At 33.5% G+C, this 21,300-nt stretch overlaps 1 protein-coding gene across 1 annotated transcript in view; it reads left to right on the top strand.

The window, feature by feature from the left end:
* Positions 1-287: 287 nt before the first annotated feature.
* The window catches only part of LOC137654603 (uncharacterized), a 23,871-nt gene continuing 2,858 nt past the window's right edge, over positions 288-21,300 (top strand). The window contains exons 1-4 of the mRNA XM_068388778.1: positions 288-334; positions 433-620; positions 20,493-20,517; positions 21,038-21,288. Coding sequence (XP_068244879.1) covers positions 288-334; positions 433-620; positions 20,493-20,517; positions 21,038-21,288 — 511 coding nt within the window. The remainder of the gene's footprint in view (positions 335-432; positions 621-20,492; positions 20,518-21,037; positions 21,289-21,300) is intronic.

The raw sequence follows: 21,300 nt of genomic DNA, 5'->3' as shown, positions 1-21,300 counted from the left end.
GTCCCTGGGGAGATGAGTAGCATGGCTGATACCCTGTTAATAAACACAAAGGTTACCATTCTTCTACGATTCGAGTATGACGTCTTGGCAGAAGCCAAACAAAAATATCCAAAGTACCAAGCATGTAGGACATCCTGCACATCCCTCCATTGGGAAGACGTTGCCCTTGATGACCCCAACGCCACCCTCCTCTATGATGTCAGCACTGGTAGGCAGCGACCGTGGATACCTGCCCATATGCGTCGACAGGTGTTTGATTTCATCTATGGCCTCACATATCCCTCACCATGCCGATCTACAGCACAGCTCCTGAAGACGATGCTCATTTGGCACGGCATAGCTAAGGATACTAAAGATTGGATCCATGCCTGTACTTCAGGCCAAGCTTCAAAAGTACATGGACACACTAATTCATTGTCATTTTGACAACAGTCACGTCAACATAGTAGGTCCCCTAACCCCATCACATGTACAACGATATCTGTTTACTGTCCTTGACCACTCTACTTACTGGCCTGAACCCATCCCCATGGAAACTGAGTCTCCATCATTTACACCTGCCTTATTCTCAGGGTGGATAACGAGATTTGGCATTCTTGAAAATATTGCTTCTGATAGGGGTAACACTTTTACTCCTCAGTTGTAGACATTATTCATGAATTTTCTGGGTATCACCCTACATCAGATAACCGCCTACAGCCCTGTAGTCAACAGAATGGTTGAACATTTTCAAAGCAGTTTTGATGTCTGGATGCAATAACTCCAACTGTTTTACTGAACTTCCTTTGGTCCGCCTGGGACTATAAACCCCTCTAAAGACACCTTGGCTATCTTAGCAGCTGAAATGGTGTATGCTGACACGTTGGTCATGCCTGGCGAATTTTTTCCATCTGCAACTTCCTACGGCAATTTCTAGTGCCTACATGATGCAAGAAAAATTTAAACGACGCCACCAAACTTACAAGCTCCCAGCGAAGCAACTTATACCGACAGACTTGCATATGGCAACGCATTTTTTCTTGAACAACACTGGCAAGCCACCACCGCATTACAGGGGCCCTTTCCTTGTGATCCTTCGCACACCGAAGGTTTTCTTAATTAACAAAGAAGACTTGGTCTCCAATGATCACCTAAAACCTGCTATCTCCTGCAAGATGACAGTGCACATCTCAAGAACAGGGTTCTCTATGTCACACGTATAATTTTTTTTAGCGGGGAGAGCCATGTACTGCACGTGTTTAAGCACACGCTCGTACATTGTAATTGGATTTTTTTTTTTGCGTATATCTCGTTCTTCCCCGCACTGATAAAAGAACCTGATTAGAATTGCCTTTTTCATCTATTACCTGGTTTGAATTTTTGTGACGTTCTTGCTCACAAGTACTTGTATATAAGCTCGCTGTCTGTTTAATAAAGTTTAGTTACATTTCTTGCGACGCTCTGTTATAACCTAACAGACCACACGCACATTGCTATGATCAACCTTTCTTGGTTATGTAAATTCATATTAACATACAAACATTAATTCCATTAGGCATTAGCAAAAAAAAATATGACATGAAAATCACTAAAAATCTTTCACAAAGAAAAACAAATAAAAATTATTTCATGAAAATTGTTTCCTGTTTAAAATAAGATGAAAAAGTCACATGAGGGGAAAAGTACGAGATTGACTTCTTTGACCATAAATATTTACCGACTAAACTGACAAATCTTTTAGCTTCTCGATCAGGAAAAGGAAGAGAGTCATTTCCCGCCTGAGGCGAAAATTGCCCCGTTCGCCTAAAGTGAATTTAATCGTGGGATTCCTTGGACGTAACATTGGCTTCGGCTTCGAAATGACAATTGTAAAGAACAAGATTATGCATTACATATATCTAATTTCTATTTTCGAAATGAATCACTTATCATTGTCATCAAATTCATACCTTACCTATGTATTCAGTCAGTTGCAACTACAAGTGTCATTCAACGTCTGGAACACATTGATCAATCACAGACATTTTCTATAAGAATTTTGAGTAGGATATTTAATAAATATAGTTTCACTTCTGTCTGTAATTTACAACCCAATATGTTATGAATTACAGTATAAAACATAATGGATTTCATTCTTCTTGATCATGCAATCGTTTCTTGATATTCTTTATTAGCATTTCTTTGAATGTCCCGGCAACACCACATATGAAAGATAACTTTGAATTTTATAATGATTTTGCTGCAACTTGTTTTCTATTTTTTTTTTGTCATTATGTAACGTTGTACTTTTAAGAAACGTTATGGTACTTTCTCCTAATTCATCAAACTCAACACCATAATTATCATTAGCATTGTTAAAAGTTGGTGTACGAAGATGGCATCGTGTGCCAAGGTAATCCATCAATACAATGGAAACCAATGGGGGGAGAGAGAGAGAGAGAGAGAGAGAGAGAGAGAGAGAGAGAGAGAGAGAGAGAGAGAGAGAGAGAGAGAGAGAGAGAGAGAGAGAGAGAGAGAGAGCAAATTAAAGTATAGCGGAAATGGTCATATCATAACCAAGAAATTAATGTTCTTCTGTCTCCTTGTTAAAACTGTAGTGCTCTGGATCTTCTAGCAGATCTTTCTCTCACCAATACCAGTACCCACAAGATGTTATAACGTTCACCCGTGGGTTTTCTAGTAAATGAAGCCCTTCATTCAATTAATCAAGTTTCTAGTTGAGGTGAGAGATTTTCCTGATTAAAATGATCGGCGTTGGTTGAAAGCATTGACGCCTTCATATCCACCTTCAGATCTTTATTTGCAATGTTTATTCACTTAATATTACGAGCCAAACTATTACCCTGAGGTAAAGCACAATTCTGCAAGATTAAGGTCTTCTACAGTGAGTAAAGAAAAATAAAAGAGAGCAAATGAACTATATATAATAATTAATAAAAAGTAAGATGTATTTTAAGATCATTAACAACTTTAAAATTTACCAGTCAATATAAAGGATAGAACGAGACTTATGTTAATCTGTTCAACAGAAAAAAAAAATGAATCCAAGTTATAACTTCTAAGGTTCCACCGTTTCCATCATCAGGTCAGGAAAATTATTCAACAATTTGGTCAGAGCAAGATTAAACTTTTAGAAAAGTGTATAGTATTGTGCCTTATGGCAGAGAAGGCATGACTGCTAGAATTAACTAAATACCTAGTACAAAATACATATTGGTCAACTCTATAAATATCTAAACGCAATGGAGTATCTGAATTATGAAATATGTTATGAAACATGCTTAAAGAAATAACTGAATGATAGTGCCAGAAAATATCAAGATAAGAAATAAGGAATTTCATAGAGAGCAAGTATCAATGAAACAAATTAAGATGAGAGTCAGTAGCTGAAATAAGACAGGAGACCAATACTCAAAACCAGGTATAATGAAAAAAATAAGATTTCTTCAGGATAGACTGTTCACCAAATATCTTGAAAGGCTTTCTCAAAAGGCCTTTTTTTTCAATTGATGAATAAACAGACCGGATGTGCTTCTCATAAGTAAATTGGCTTACACCTAAAATACAAGTAAAATTTTCAATACATTGTTTATAGTTAAAGATACATTGTTAATGCATAGATTTGGATGTTGAAGATGATATATACGTTACTTGACCTACTTTAAATCATACGTTGAGTTCTATAAGAGTCATCATCATCATCTCCTATGCCTATTGACGCAAAGGGCCTCAGTTAGATTTTGTCAGTCGTCGCTATCTTGAGCCTTTAAATCAATACTTCTCCATTCAGTCTCTCCTACTTCATGCTTCATAGTCCACAGTCATGTAGTCCTGGGCCTTCCAACTCTTCTAGTGCCTTGTGGAGCCCAGTCAAATTTATGGTGAACTAATCTCTCTTGGGGAGTGCAAAAAGCATGCCCACACTATCTCCATCTACCCTTCACCATGATTTCATCCACATATGGCACTTAAGTAATCTCTCTTATAATTTCATTTCTAATCCTGTCCGGCCATTCAACTCCTAATATACTTCTCATGGCTTGGTTCTCAAATCTACAAAATCTGTTGGATATTGTTTCATTGTCATACCACGACTCATGTCCCTACCGATCTCACTATACTGATATATTGTCAGGTTTATATATATAATTTCAGGTGATTTGATTTAACCTAGCCATTGTCTGATTTGCTTTTTTCAATCTTTCATAAAACTCCAATTCGAAAGACCCTGTTTTGGGGATCATAGTTCCTAAATATTTAAATGATTCCATTTCATTGATCCTTTCTCCTTCCGAATTTTTTTTCCATTGCATATACCGTTCTTAACATCTCTGTCTTTCTTCTATTTTTATTGAGCCTAACCTCATGTGATATTTCATCCATTCTAGTCAACAAGCTTTGCAAATCTTGTGGCGTTTTGCTAATAAGGGATGCGTCATCAGCATACTCTAGGTCAGCTAATTTCCTGTTACCAATACCGTCCAATTCTTCTCCACCATCCCAACTGTTCTATGCATTACAAAATCAATGAGGAGGATAAACAACATAGGTGACAATACATTCCCTTGGAGTACTCCCCTGTTCACTAAAAAGTCATTTGATAGGACTCCATTAACATTGAATTTGCTTTTACTATGCTCATGAACAGGCTTAATAAAATTTAAATATTCAAGAGGAATTCCATAACGTAGGACTCTCCACGAAATTGGCTAGTGCACACGAACAAAGGTTTTTTAGCCCATAAAAGCCTTCAAAAATGGATTTCTATACTCTATACATTGCTGTACAACATGTCTTAAAATGAAAATTTGGTCAGTGCAACTTTTCTAAATCCTGCTTGTTTATCTCTCATCTTTTCATCAATCTTTCTCTCTAGAGTCTTTAGTATGAGCATACATTATATTTTCATGACAACTGACGTAAGTCTGATGCGTCTGTAGTTATTATTATGATTTTTACCACAATAATAATAATAATAATAATAATAATAATAATAATAATAATAATAATAATAATAATAATAATAATAATAATAATAATAATAATAATAATAATTATTATTATTATTATTATTATTATTATTATTATTATTATTACTATTATTATTATTATTATTATTAAGCTACAACCCTAGTTGGAAAAGCAGGATGGTATAAGCCCTGGGGCTCCAACAGGGAAAATAGCCCACTGAGGAAAGGCAATAAGGGAACTATAAGAGAAATGATAAACAATTAAAAAAAAATATCTTGAGAACATTAACAATATTTAAAGTAAATCTTTCCTATATAAACTATAAAAACTTAAAAAATAAGCGGAAGAGATATGAGATAGCATAGTGTTCCCGAGTGCACCCTCAAGCCCAGCAAGAGAACTCTACCCCGAGACAGTGAAAGACAATATTACAGAGGCTATTGCACTATCTAAGATCAGAGAACTATGGTTTGTTTTTGTAGTGTCCTTCTAGAAGAACTGCTTACCATAGCTAAAGAGCCTATTCTACCTTTACCAAAAGGAAAGTAGCCACATTGCTGTAGTTAACATGTTGAGCGAAGAAAAATTGTTTGGTAATCTCAATGTTGCCAGGTGTATGAGGACAGAGGAGAATATGTAAAGAATAGGCCAGACTATTCGGTGTATGTGTAGGCAAAGGGAAAACAAACCGTAACCAGAGAGAAATATCCGATGTAGTACTGTCTGGGCAGTCAATTATTGCAATACCAGATTTTTTTTTTTTTTTTTTTTGGGGGGGGGGGGCTATTTCACCAACACTTCTAGCTCTCATTCATCAGGTTTTGCCTCCTCACGCCACATTACACAAAATAATCATTTTAAGTATTCTGGGAGTCACTTCATTTTCGGCCAAAATCATCTCGCCAGTTATTTTATTGTATCCAGGGGCTTTTCTTGTCTTGAGTTTTTTAATGATAGTTTCGACTTCAAACACACTGAATTGAGTCATGAGCACAGCAAAGTCCTCCCCAGCTTTAGTTATATCAATCAAATTATTGCCTTCATATGTGTGTGTGTGTATATATATATATATATATATATATATATATACATATATATATATATATATATATATATATATAAATATATATATATATATATGTATATATATATATATATATATATATATATATATATGTATATATATGTATATATATAAATATATATAAATATATAAATATATATATATATATATATATATATATATATATATATATATAGATAGATAGATAGATAGATAGATATATATATGTTTATATATATGTATATATATATATATATATATCTATATATATATTTATATATATATATATATATATATATATATATATATATATATATATATATATATATATATATATATATACTGTATATATATACACACATATATATTGAGAGAGAGAGAGAGAGAGAGAGAGAGAGAGAGAGAGAGAGAGAGAGAGAGAGAGAGAGAGAGAGAGAGAGCGAGAATCCGCGCAGATCACTACAGTAATAACACTGATTACGTTACATATAAATTATGCCTTTAAACAGATTTTAACTAACCAAGTTTTGAATTGCTATCTAGTGTCATTGTGTTAATGTGGTCAATACACATAACGGTAACCGAGCAACATTCAATGCACGAATCGCTACACTTAACATTGCCTGGTATGTTCTTTGTAACATAAGGCCAGAAAAGGTCATTTAACCATCGACATAAAGCCTTTGATACTAAGTTGATGAAAGAATTACGTTTCACTGTGTCCTTTAACATTTACAGTGGTTGCGATACAGAAATCAATATTATTCAAGCACATGTATAATAACCTCCTTGGGAGTCACAAATATTTTCATTCTTTTCCAAGGAAAAATTTTTTTTTGCAAGCTTTTTTTCATGTACATGTTTGCTTATTTATTGTTTATCTAATAAAATGGTTCTGTGCGCAAATCACAGAGCTGCTTGCTGAAATTTGCTGAAATATTATGCAGTTTAGGGTAAGAAAATTTCATCATGGTCTCAAACTAAAATACTTTCCAAAACGGAGCTCACTTTCAAATGGCAATATAATCGAACAAAGATTTTACTGTGTCCTATTAACGCGGTGCAGTATTTCCTGAAATTAAATTCTTAGACCAATAAGATGTATTTACCTTACTGGAAAATTTACCGAGTCTTTCTTAGCTCATTAGCTGTAACTGCAGTCCAATGTACCGAGAAAAATTAAATATTCCTTTGAATTCGTCGCAAAAACTTCTCCAGGATACCTTATCTACGTTTACTTAACATGGCTGTAAATCATAACTTATCTTTTATTCTCACACACAATACTGTAATAGACACATGTAAATATTTGAAAGTTATTTCCCATATCATTTTGATCACTGTGGTAGTTTTATATATCTATCATTAGAAAACTTTCATATCAGAAAATAAAATCAATTATAATTTTTTTAATGGTTCCTTACACTCATTCAAAAATAATGTGTTGATTTTAAATCTGAGGTTTAAGTAGATTATTGGAATACACTATTTAACAAGATTTTTCATACTGATTGACAAGTGTGACACCAAAATTCATTGTTTTATATGTCATGGCTGAGGATTTGCAACCCCATGTGTTTAATACTAATATCCAATGGAGATAAGGAAAACAATGTAAAAAGAGACATTAATCATAAAATATGGCGATAAAACGGGAAGGTAGGGATGAAAGAAAATGGAATCAAGGAATGAAGTCTTTGATCTAGTAGGGAAGGGAAAGAAATTAAGCCCAAGCTTAGCAACCCAAGAATTGTTAGATTTCAGCAACAAAGACTGGAATTGGTGGTGTGAAGGTTTTTAAAAGGAAATCCAGATAGGAACATGAACCTGCCTTTTAACTCAATGAAGCCGAAATATGAAAGGAGTCTCCTGTATCAACACTATTAGATACAACTATAGTAGATAAAATGAAGACTTAAAGAAAGAGATGTCAACTATTGTTGCCAAACTGTCTCTAAAGCGATAGCTTAGATTGGGGATGTAAACGTAGAATGTAATATAATAAACAGAAACTGAAAGATGGCCGCCAAGTTTTTAGGCCTACATTTATTTGGCAATATGAACTTTGCTGTCTCTCAAGAATGGCATTAAAAACAAGGTGATGAATTGGAATGAAATAGTCAAATCTTCAGCACACAAGTTAAAAAAAAAAAAAAAAAAAAAAAGAATATTTCACTAATATGATTCTTAGCATCAGGAAAAACAATCATATAGAAATGTTATGTTGAGTTTTTTGAGATTTGCCATAATCGATGGCGGCAAAGAACAGAAGTTGGTGGTAGAAGGGTTGAGCAGACACCGACTTCCTTAACCTTTGTTTACCAGACATGTAAAACACTAATTCAATCTTATATGCCAAGTACAGACTTGAAGGGAGAAAAGTGTAAAACAAATATAGCCCTTAAAGGCTACTTGCCCACTAAAATATAAACCTTAAAAAGAATGGTGCTAAGAAACTGGAAAATCTAAAATGTAACTCATAACATTTCATATAATTGTTTTTCATGATATAAGACAAACAAAAGGTCATCAACTTTACAATTGATCCTCAAAATATTAGAATAGTTATTTGTGAAAGTAAACAGAGCAAAGACTGATAAAAATCCTGATTTTCTTACAATCATCATCAGTGAAGCTTTTGTAGTTCATTTGAAGCTTCTTTTGCTGGCATTAATTAAGTTGAATGTTATTCCATGGGATCGAGTAAGTTAAAATTGGAAATAAATTTTGATCAGATTATTTCTATTATGGTCGGTTTTCCTTTCATTCTAATCAATTAAAGCTAGTTAAATCTCATAAGGATAAAATAGATTCCAACCATCTAGGTCATGAGTCATGTTAAAAAAATAATAGACTGATATTAGTGAAACTTTCCAATTCAAAATTCAAATAACATAACAACCAAAAGTATATGTGATCTAAAAAAGCACAGACTGATAACATAGTTCACAATAGAGATATTGAAAAGGCCCCATAAATGCAAGCTAAAATATAGGTTCCACATGGTTGGGCTATTATACAAAACAATAACAGAGATCTTTCAGATGGTTTTATGCAGATGGCAGTAAAGATTGATTACAAATTAGAAATGAATGAAGTGGAAAACAAAATTAATCTTCTAACAACCCATAGCCTAAGTACAATATTTAAAATACTGCTCTCTCGCTTCCTTAAACTCACTTTTCTCCTACCAGATCAATGTTATGGCTTTCATAAAACGATACTAATGATCTTTTCTTTATCACAAATGACTGGTATTATCTGTGAATAGGCTAGAGGAGTAATTTTCCATATTTTTCAGTACTTCCAATGCATTTGACAAAGTCTAGTATAAGGTTTTGTTAGTCAAACTTTCTGCTAAGGGCTTTACTCCTATCTGTAAGATAACCTCCTAATATTCCTTTAATGTCATTTAAACTTGCTTTGTTGGAATAGCACTAGCTCACTTGTCCTTCTCTGGTGGTGCTCCTGATGGTTCTGTTCTGATCCTTGGTTTTTCCCTCATGTTTGCTAAGGATCTTCAGATTACCCAATCTCCTCTCAATTGTTTGGTAGTAATCCAATACTCCATGTTTATGCTACATTTATCCAACATTATAGAGTTCTTATGTTGTTCACATTTAAATCCTCTTTTAATATTGATCCTGTTAGCTTATCTGTATACTGATTCTGTACATTAGTTAATTGTAGGCCTCGAAGATTTATTTTCTGCCTTTTTTTCCTCTTATGCCTTTTTCCCATCAAGTTACTGAATAACTTCATAATTGTTTTTAATTTGGCAGGTAAAATTGCTTCAATTAATATATTGGTCTCTTGAACAGAATGCATTATCTAGATAAGATATCTTCTGGTGTCCTTATGGAGAATCATGTATTGAGCTTGCATTAGTGAAGACCATGCCTCTCGTAGATACGTCCAATAGAATCAAATATATTTCTTTTTAGCCGTTAATTACCTTTTAGATGTTTATAGACTCTACAAACATACTACCAATGAGAAAACGTTTTTGCTGATATGGATGTCCTCCTTGGAAATAGTAACATACATGCATGGAAAATATGGAAAACTCAAGGCATAAAGGAGAGGAAAACCTGTCAACTCTGCACAGCATGCATGCACTTAGCCCAGTAGGTCCTTCTCAAGCATTATATAGCCTTCATAGCTGTCAGGGGGTTGAGAACAAAGGGAAGGTGATCGCACATTTGCCTTGACACAAGCAAGAGACCTAAAAGGAGAACATAAACACGCCTATTGTCTCGGATGTGATCTAGGGTTTTACGCCTTATGTTTCCAGAAATACCACTCTATGTACTGTGCTTAGAGAGAGAGAGAGAGAGAGAGAGAGAGAGAGAGAGAGAGAGAGAGAGAGAGAGAGAGAGAGAGAGAGAGAGAGAGTCAATGTACCGAACGTTACCTGTCATGAAAAAATAAAAACCTCGGTTATTCAATGGCTTAAATAAACGTTTGAGGGAATTCAGTATAAAAATTAAATGACCTTTCGAATACAGAGGCGGACAAAAATAAACACATGACATTAATGCCTATTTTATCCATCCAAAAGTATCTTAAAAGGTTAAAAGATGTCAAGAGGCGTCATATCTCCACCTCATATTTACATTATTAATTAAGACCAGCTATCATCTTGTCATTTGTTCCGTAACTGAAGACAAAGGACAATATGCATCGAAAAATAATTACAGATGTCACTAAGAATTTTAATGACCGATACACCTTTTATTTACTTGAGATGAATAGGGTATAAATAATATGGTGTTTAAGTAGTGAAACTCCACGAACATATAGGTTAAAAAAAGAAATAATGATCTAGTCATCAAACAGACCAGTAAATCACAAATAATACAAAATCAGCATATACTAACCTTCACTACTGAACATTTAAGGTCCATATCAAATCGATTCCCGTCTATAAAATATTATTAAATCATTGCATGTGGAACTTATTTGGAAAAAAATGCTGTGAAATCTAATGTGGATAATTAAGGCACAATCAAAGTAAACTAAAGCGATTTAGAGGGAAACTTGAGTTTTTTTGTAAGCCCCCAGAGATAGGCTAGTTGTGATGTGAACTATGACATCTGACGTAATAGCAGGGTTCCCAGTAGTATGATAATAATTGTAAAAAAGCAAATATTTGACACTTGTGCAATAAGCAATATATAGGATATGCAATATTTGTGGAAAATGTAAGACATTAGGCTATAAATAGAGGATAATCACAACAATTCGACCTGTACAGTAAAAGTAAATAAGTAAGGAAATAGAGATTTAGTCTAAACCGAGTTGGAATTACTAATTTGTTTGTTATCAGTTGGACTTGCAACCAGAGATAAATAAAAAGGTGATTTTAGCAAAAACATTTAATACTACAACGCTTACTCTAGTAAGGATCATTATCACTGAAAACTGTAACTGGATTACGTTCATTGTATCGAAATCATTCATAAAACAAAAGCATGACTGCAAAAGAAAATTATTGTTAAGAATAATGACAATATTACGGTTTCACTGGTGATGACACGGGTATCTTTTAAGATTTAAGTAACCAATCGACATTATCGTAGGGAAATGTTTTGATTCTTTTTTTCTAACATATTTCGAGTGTTTTTCTTCTTTCAGTTCTTCAGCAACTGACTCTTATCTTTATCTGTTGTAATAAAATTTATGGTCTATTAAATTCTTTATTCCTATTCTGGATATTAATCTGTTTCTTCTTACATGCGTTGTAAAAGATTCTTCATATTTCGTATCACTATAATAATGCATTTTTATTTTAATGAAAGCTACAATGCCTTGCTACAATAAAATTAAGAATATTGTTGTAAAACTCCATAAGTATTCAGATACATTTTATATAAACAAGAAAATATTGTAAATAAAGAAAGTGTCGTGAATATTATTATTAAAAGATTAAATCGAATCATTAAATGAAATTGTGTAACCTTTCACTACAAAAATGTTTCACACCTCTTCTAAAAGCATCGTGAAGGTCAGGACATTTTAGAATATAACCGTGGAGCAATAAAGAACGAAATTGCGCTTATCTATTTAAAGCCAAAGGTCATTCATTCTAATATGTAATTAGTCCTACTCTTATAGTGCCTTTGCCTCTTCCACTTTCAACAAATTTCCTCGGAAATTCTCTTCAACCAAACATTTCCTCATTTCATTATTCGCGTATTCCAATATACTCTGCAAATTTTGGTCAATTGAAAAAGAGTGGAAAAGCTTTAGCGGTTGGCGGCTCTAGCCAAAAAAAAAACCTTTATCATAACAATCCGTTGTACAAATGATGAAATATAGCTAATAAAAGAGACCATGTCCCTTACGTGGTATTTGTATCTCTTTCTTAAAAGGCCAAAAATTATATAGTACATCAGGTCCATTAGGTCATTACTTCAATATAGACCTATAAAATAGACAAGTGTTACGTATTTGTTAATCGGCTATAATGGTGGCGTTGGACTGATTTAGATTCTATGTATAAATCCTGAATTCGAAAGGATTAAATAATGCACTACTGGAATCAACTCTTATCTCTCTTAACAGCAGAATGGTTAAAGCCTTTCCTTCTTGGACCAACAGCAATTATATTAAGTCAGGTTAGTGTAATTATTTACCAACTTGACGGGGGAATAATCATCCTAAATCATTGCCTATACACTTTACCTTCTCCAGCAGTAATGTATATGTTTTGCCTTGGTGAAAAAAAAAAAAATGGAGGGGTAAATATTTTCCTGTTATTATTTGTCTTATTGTTTGACAATATTAAGCAAAACAGGGTTTGGATATGTAGAAAATTCTGTTCAAATGTGGTCCTCGTGACAAATAAAAAATACTGGAATGTTGATTAGTTGTGGAGTCCGGGTTTGTGTACCTATAATTTTCAACTCATTTCTGAGCATCTGGGTCATTTCAGATTACTTCGACCATTTTCTTCATTGCTATCTTTTCTTTGTTCGCATTTTAATCTTTCATTCTACTATCTATTTGTCAGTCCATCTTGAGTGCATGCTCCGTTATGGAGGAGATTAAGTATAATAATAATAATAATAATAATAATAATAATAATAATAATAATAATAATAATAATAATAATAATAATAGGGAAGTGGGGAATAGGGGAAAGGAAGAGTACCCCTGGATACAATCCAGTTTATAGCTCAAAGGCAGGTACTCGGGATGGGAAAGATCTAGGAAATAGGGAGAAAGAGAAGTACAGGAGAAGAATAAAAGGGAGGGGCAGACCCTCTTGCGATATTAGGGAATTGATATTATTTTAACTCTAATTATGGAGGAGAAAGACGGTCTAAAAATTGTTAACAACTAAAGGGCATTTCCATAAATAAATACTACAGCTTAAAATGTCGAGCAGATGAATAAATTAAAATGCAGTCAGTATAAAAAAGAAAATATTTCTAAACCGTAGTCAAGTGGTGTCCGACAAGCCCTGCACTCAAGGAAGGTAAATCCCTCATGCACCGGGATTAGAACACCAAAGAACTCAGCTTACATCTCTATAAAATGCGAAATGTAATCAAGGCTCTATTTTGCACTGTGTGTGTGGGGGTTTATCTTGTTACTAAAATACACAGAACTATTAAATAAAAAGGTGTTATAATATTCCATGCCAGAGAGAAGATGTAATGGACCAGCTTTATGACGCAGCGTCTGTACAATTTAAAACAAAAGCTACCATATAAACCTATTTCGTGGCATGGGACATGAAATGCCCTACAGTATAACCATGAAGAGTTAGGGATTACATAGCAAATATAATGGTAAATAAAAACAAAGTGGACTACCGACCTTTTCGCTTTAACTACAATGATCTTCTCTGTATTCATTTCAATTGTTTATCAAAGGGAAACACCTGGTTCTATTATAGCACTCACGTGAAGTAAATCATACAGAGAACACTGTGCCTCTTTCCTGTACAATATCCATTCCAATTTTTGGATTATGTTTATGTATCCATCCTCTATAAACACTTCATGCTAGACATATGTGTTCAAAACAACCATTTGATGCACGTGTTTAATGAATCACTTATAAGAGTCATCATAATGCATTGGTCTCATACATCAGTCGCATACCTCCTTCACTTTGCTAACAGAAACGTAAAGCTATTTTCCTAATTACGCTGTATGACATAATGCTCGCCAACTAAAAGGAATGTCAGAGGCACCTTATGCCTTTCCCGTAGTATTTCTCCATGTACTCATTGTAATCTTTACATGCTAAGATAAAGGATTTTATAACTTAGTATGATCTTAGTATACAATTATGGTGTTACGGATTATCTGATGCCTGGTCTACATATGTATGATCAATTAACAAATGTGAAAAGTAAATGGAAAATAATAATCGTAAGCACACAACAAGGCATATAGCTAAAAATAATTTATTAGATTTTCCTAAGCCAGAACCTGGAAAGTGATTATCGTCTTAAAACATTTCAAACAGATATTTGTTAAGATTCCCAGAGAAAAATATATACGTACGTGACGTAATAATAAAATGACTGTCTAACCTAAAGTAAGATGGTTTAAAGAGTCCATTAGCCACCATACGATAGTCCTAAGTAAAGGAAAATTCCACCTGAGATTGAATATGCCATAATATGGTGATACATAAAAGATAAAATGACACTCACAACCAACACATTGGTTCACATGGAAATATAAATTTACAAGAATATCTGCAATGATTACTTCTAATATATAAAAGCCGATTGAAAATATTTTCACACTTATTCAGTACGGATTTACTTGGAATCAAGTTAATCAGCATTCTCTTATTAAATATATATATATATATATATATATATATATATATATATATATATATATATATATATATATATATATATATATATATATGTGTGTGTGTGTATATGTATATGCATATATATATATATATATATATATATATATATATATATGTGTGTATATGTATATGCATATGTATATGCATATATATATATATATATATATATATATATATATATATATATATATATATATATATATATATATATATATAAATATATATACTGTATATATGTACGTTTCTTTTATCTTTATTCAAATCTTTCATGATTTTTTTTTCAATTTCTTTTATGATTTACTAAACACAATTATGTCATCTGCAAATCCTAAGTTGTTAAGGTATTCCCCATTAATATTAAGTCCTACATTTTCTCAATCTAAAGCTTTTAAAAGCTTCTTCTAGGTTAACTGAGAATCATTTAGGAGTGATGGTGTCTTCTTGTCTAACACCTTTCTTAAACGGAATTCTCTCACCATCTTTATGTAGTTTATTGTTCGCTGTACTTCTGATATAGATATCTTCAAGTGTTCTAACACAAGATTTATCTATTCCTTGTCTTTGAAGGGCTTTCATAACTCCGGAGGTTTTTGACAGAGTCCAAAGCTTTCTCATAGTCTATAAATGCCATCTATAGTGGTCTATCATACTATGTTGATTTTCTTATTATCTGGTTAGTTACATGGATATAGTCAGTTGTTGAATACCCACTTCTAAATCCTGCCTGCTGTCTTGGTTGATTAAATTCTACCTTCTGTATATATTACAGTAAATAAACTTATTGGGCGGTAATTGTTAAGGTCTTATGTGTCACTTTTTTTGTGAATAAATATAATGAATAAATATTATTAAATAATTTTTTTAGTCAAGCTTTTACTTCTGCGTTGCCTCTCTTCATACCTTTTAAGAATTTCTTTAATTCTCCTACTGCTACGTTTGGCAACGGCTCAGGTATTTCATTATTTCAATTGGTGAAGTTTTTTCTTATATCACTATTGTAAAGCATTGTACAGAAATCCTCAATAATTTTAATAACTCTACCTCCATGGTTGATAATATTTCCATTTTCATCCCTTAAAATAAACATCTTTTGGCAATTGGTAGCAAGTCTGCAGTGGGATGTAACTACCTGCCACCTATGGCGGTCGTTCCACTAAGAATACCAATTCCCTAATATCGCAAGAGGGTCTGCCCCTCTCTTTTATTCTTTTCCTGTACTTCTCTTTCTCCCTGTTTCCTTAATCTTTCCCTTCCCGAGTACTTGCCTTTTGAGCTATAAACTGGATTGTATCCAGGGGTACTCTTCCTTTCCCCATATTCCCCACTTCCCTATTATTATTATTGCTTGCTTGCGTTCCACTGCCGGTGAGGACTGGGTGCCAAGACTGGGTTGTGATATTCATTTCTGGGTTTTGGCCATTTTTATCACTACACTGGCCACTGCCGATTGATGATGGTGGGATATTTTTGTCTTATCACTCACAGCAAACCAACCTAGTATGGGTGACCCTGACTTGTATAGCTTTGCTGATCATACCAAGGCGCAAACCCCTTTGCCTTTGTTCTGCAGTGAACTAGTAATGGCATATATATTGCCTTTGTTCTGCAGTGAACTAGTAATGGCCTATATATTGCCTTTGTTCTGCAGTGAACTAGTAATGGCATATATATATATATATATATATATATATATATATATATATATATATATATATATATATATATATATATACACACACACACACACACACACACACATATATATATATATATATATATATATATATATATATATATATATATATATATGCTAATGAGATGGGTTGTCAGGAAAAAAAGTATTTAGACAAGCTTTTGATGCAGCTATTAGAACAATGAAAGAGGGGGAGAACCTAATCATAGGAACAGAAACAATAGAAAGAATGGATATGAGGAGATACATGAAGGCCAGGTGTTTGGAATTAGAATGAAGATAGGAGTGAAATTTTTATCGTCCTATTTGTTCTTAAGTCACACACCCATATTGTCGATTGAGCAGTACTTGATTCGTTCGTGGGATGTTTTAAAAGGAAAAGTTAAAACAAATGTTTTGTGAGTTCACACCCGAAACTGTCCTGATTAATAAACATGAGATTGTTAGCGTAAAGTTAATGTAATTCCCAATGTAATTTCAATTCCAGACATTCAGTTAAGTAATTTGCCAGGAACGAGTGAGTTAAAAGACCTTGCATTTAACTTAATCCTATTAGAGTGTCCAGTAAATGATTTGAGTCGCCAATGCTTTATTGTGATTATTGCTGTCAAGACACGGCAGAGCAGAATCGGGTAAAACCGGGCAATGTCACCGTATCATATATATACTGTATATAGGAAAATGACGTCATATTACTTTACAGGAAGCATGAATGAATTTTAATTTTAAAGGCCAGCCTTTTTTGTTCAAATTAAATGAATGAAACGAACGGGAGTCTCTGAGTCCCTGGGTTTAAAAATGTATGAGTTTCTTTTACTTATGAGCAAGAATTAAAAACGTTGTTTTTCAACTTCTTCGAGAGTTGTGCTTGCATTAGGAGACTGTACAGAGTAAGAGATTGATTATTAATGGATATTATCTGGCATAATAACATAAAAGGTGAGAGAAATAACATCTCTTTCTGAGTTGTGAGAGTAAGTTGAGCCGAGTGATGTGTGTAAGAACAGATATATATGGCGCAGTAATAACAAAGGTTGCGACAGAAGCCGACATTCAGTAAATAAAAAGGTCCCCATTTTTTGTTTGTTGGAACGACAACAATTGCACCATTGATGAAATTCTGAACGAACAAAGTAGAACAGTTTGCAATCAACATCTGACGCTTTCTTTAGCGTACCACGCCGTGCCACGAGATGACTGGAAAAAAAAATTTGATAAGCATAATCTATAATGTATTTTATTGAAGAGAATAGGGAAAACAGATGATAATTGCAGGAGAGAGGGAAAATGCCGAAATCTATTCAGAAAGAATACGTAAAGGTTTCATGTTCTAGTTTCTTAAGTAGAAACATGTGTTCGATGTTTGACAATTTTGAGTGGGAGCAAACTGTAATAAAGGAATCCTGTTGTTTAAAGCATAACTCAAGTTAAAAAGTATTTAAGAACATGAAGCTATGATTCATAGATATTTAATATTTCCTGAAAAAGAAAAAAATAGAGGGAGAAAAGATATTCTTATGTGAAGACGATATGCTAGAGAAGAAAAGAAAAAAAAGGTCTTGTGTGTTTATGTGTTTAATTGAGCAATCAGTCGAGTCCAGTGGGAAGATTTGAGTATTTCAAACCTTATGATTGTTTAATGACTGTATTATGAGTTTAGTAACCAGTTTCTTGCTTTGTGCAAGTTTCAGTAACTGTTGTTGAACATCAGCAAAACTGACATTTGTAGGTTGTATGGCCACCACCTTGAAAACTATTGATATGTAAAGATATATTTGGATTAAGTTGTTTGTTCAAGATAAAGTAAGATAGGAAAGTTAGGGTTGTATTAGGCAATAGGTTACCCCAAATTAAAGGGGGGGGGGGGAGGGGGAGGTGCGTCACGAAGGTCCCCGTTGTGGCCCGATTGAAATGTCTTATGTGTATGAATATTGTTTGAGTTAAGAAGTTTTTCTTTAAAACATGTCAATTTTGTTTTCTATTGCCATATGTTTAATGATTATTTTTTCTTCAGAGCTCTATATTCCCATATGTATACTTTATGGGTATGGCTATAGTGTTTTAAGTACCCATATTTACATGTCGCATATGTTTTATGATTGTTTTATAAATGATTTTTTCTACGTTAAGTTAATTCTAATGTTGTTTGAATTCCCATTACCATTGTAGGATTTGAGTTATATGAATTTTGAAATATTACATAGAATATGCATGGTAATGTCAGAATCCTGGGATTAGTCAAGCTTTTGGGAAAAATGTTTAGTACAAAATAACCAGTATTAGGGGTAAACGATTTAGTTACATGAAAACTTAATCCAAGACTGTAGATTATTTGTTCCAATGGGTTTTATTGAAATTTTAACGTTATTACGTTTATGAGAGTTTTGAGAACGTCATTCGTTGTGAAGCATTTTGATGACTAGAGCAGAATGGGTCATCAGCGGATATGTCATACGCAAGAATCGCACATAGGAGAGTTGCGGTTATCGAGTAGATCGCATATATAGCGTGAAGAAGAAAAAGACAAACAGGCAGAACGAAAGAGAAAGAAAGATGGTAGATCAAAGAGAAAGAGAGAGAGGCGGCGAGTGATATTATCCAGCAAAAGAGAGAGAGAGAGAGAGAGAGAGAGAGAGAGAGAGAGAGAGAGAGAGAGAGAGAGAGAGAGAGAGAGAGAGATGAACATGTAAATGTAATAGGTTAAAATGCTGTGAGATAATTCCGTTTAGATAGAAAAGTAGATAATGAAGATTTGAGAGTTTTTAACAGTGTAACGTAAAGTCGTTATGACATAGAGCAAAGGTGAAGAGGTCATGACACATGTCGTACTCGGTCACCCTTACATCGCTGCCATCAACAAAAATTCATTTATGATGTCCTTGGTTTAATTGAATTACGGAGTAACAGGTAGGATTGTTTGTGTTCCTCAAAAACAAATTTGGAAAAGAATGCCTTTTTTTTATGTTAGCTTTGGGAAATTCAACTTGTGAACATTTGTAACTTTGATGTCAGGACAAATTATGAAAGATAGGTAATTACTATAAAACTATTTGGTCATAATTGCCGAATGTAAATTAAGATAAGAAATATTTCTGTTTTTAACGTAAAACAGTGGTTGCACAATGCATAGGGCAGGATTTCGTTTCCCAATTTGAGAGAGAGAGAGAGAGAGAGAGAGAGAGAGAGAGAGAGAGAGAGAGAGAGAGAGAGACCAGTAGTAGAAATGATTATCTATTTTTGATGTTTCTGCTTTCCTAGAAATTTGAATGTCACATGGATATTAGTTCAATCAACTTGAGTCACTGGAATACTTAGGTTTTGTAATTAATTGTAAAGGTATTCACATAACTAAGGAGAAAATTAAAGCAGTGTAATTAACAAAGGTACCAGTAAATGTTAAGGAATTGGACACAAGATTAAAAGGAATCTTTTGAAAGGATCAAGCAGGAAATAACATTACCTGCATTTCTATTGCATTATCAAAAGGATTTACCACTTAAATTAGTGTGTAATGAATCGAACATAAGTCTAGGTGCAGTATTATCTCATGTAATGCCAGATGGAACAGAAAAGCCAATCGCATTCGCTTCTAGAGTATTGAACAAGGCAGAAAAAATTACTCTCAAATAGAAAAAGAAGGTTTAGCATTAGTGTATGGTGTTAAGAAATTCCATATGTATCCTTATTGAAGGAAAATGTTCACACTTGTTACATATCATAAACCTTTATCATCAATATTGGGCTTAAAAGCAAGTTTACCTACGTTGGTACCTGCAAGACGTTGGGCAAATATATTAGCCGCATATCATGATATAGAATATGGCCCTACATCAAAGATGGGTATTGCAGATGCTTTATCTAGATTTTAAGTAGGCAAATCACCAGGAATGCATGATAACAGTATATTGTTAGTTTCAGTATATGATGTACCCATTACAGCCAAGGAGATTGTACACCATACCAAGTAAGACTCAATACTTAGTAAGGTTTTAGAGAGTTTAATGACAGGTAGAGACTTATGTGGAAACGAAGCAAATTTTAAACCATATAAGGATATTTGGAGTGAGTTGAGGATAACACAAGGTTGTATAATGAAGGAGTCAAGAGAAATTATTCCTAGTTCACTGAGAAATAAGGTTTTTTTCTGAAATACATGCTGATCACCAAGGTATTCTCAGATCAAAGTCTATTGCACGGACTTTTGTCTGATTACCAGGTGTTGATAGAGATACTAAATTATTCGTTAGAAATTTTATGAATTGTATTACATAACAGAACAGTCCTCAATTTGCTAGAATGCACCCATGGGAGTTAACCAGGTATCCATGGCAAACAGTGCACATAGAATTTGCAAGTCTTTTCTTAGGTTATTTGTTTTTGATAGTTGTAGATGCTTACAGTAAGTGGCCAGTAGTAGTTCCAATGAAGACAACAACCTCTTACGCATCTGTAAAAGACTTATTGCAAATGTTTTCTACCCACAGTATTCCAGAAAGAATTGTAACTAATAATGGTCCACAGTTTACCTCACAAGAGTTTAGAGAGTTTTGTAATGTAAATGGTATTAAGCATACATTAACAGCAACGTATCATCCTTCCCCGAATGAAGAGACTGAAAGATTTATTCAAACATTTGAGCATAACATACAGTCTAAAGAAGCAAATGTAAATAACACCCTTTTTCATGTGTCAAAGTTTTTATCGTCTTATCGAACAACACCACACAACACAACAGGTGTGAACAGAT

This window comes from Palaemon carinicauda, chromosome 1, assembly GCF_036898095.1.
Source record: "Palaemon carinicauda isolate YSFRI2023 chromosome 1, ASM3689809v2, whole genome shotgun sequence".
In the NCBI taxonomy this organism is placed as follows: domain Eukaryota; kingdom Metazoa; phylum Arthropoda; class Malacostraca; order Decapoda; family Palaemonidae; genus Palaemon; species Palaemon carinicauda.
The sequence above is the reverse complement of the archived record's forward strand: the minus strand, read 5'-3'. Positions and strand labels throughout refer to the sequence as shown.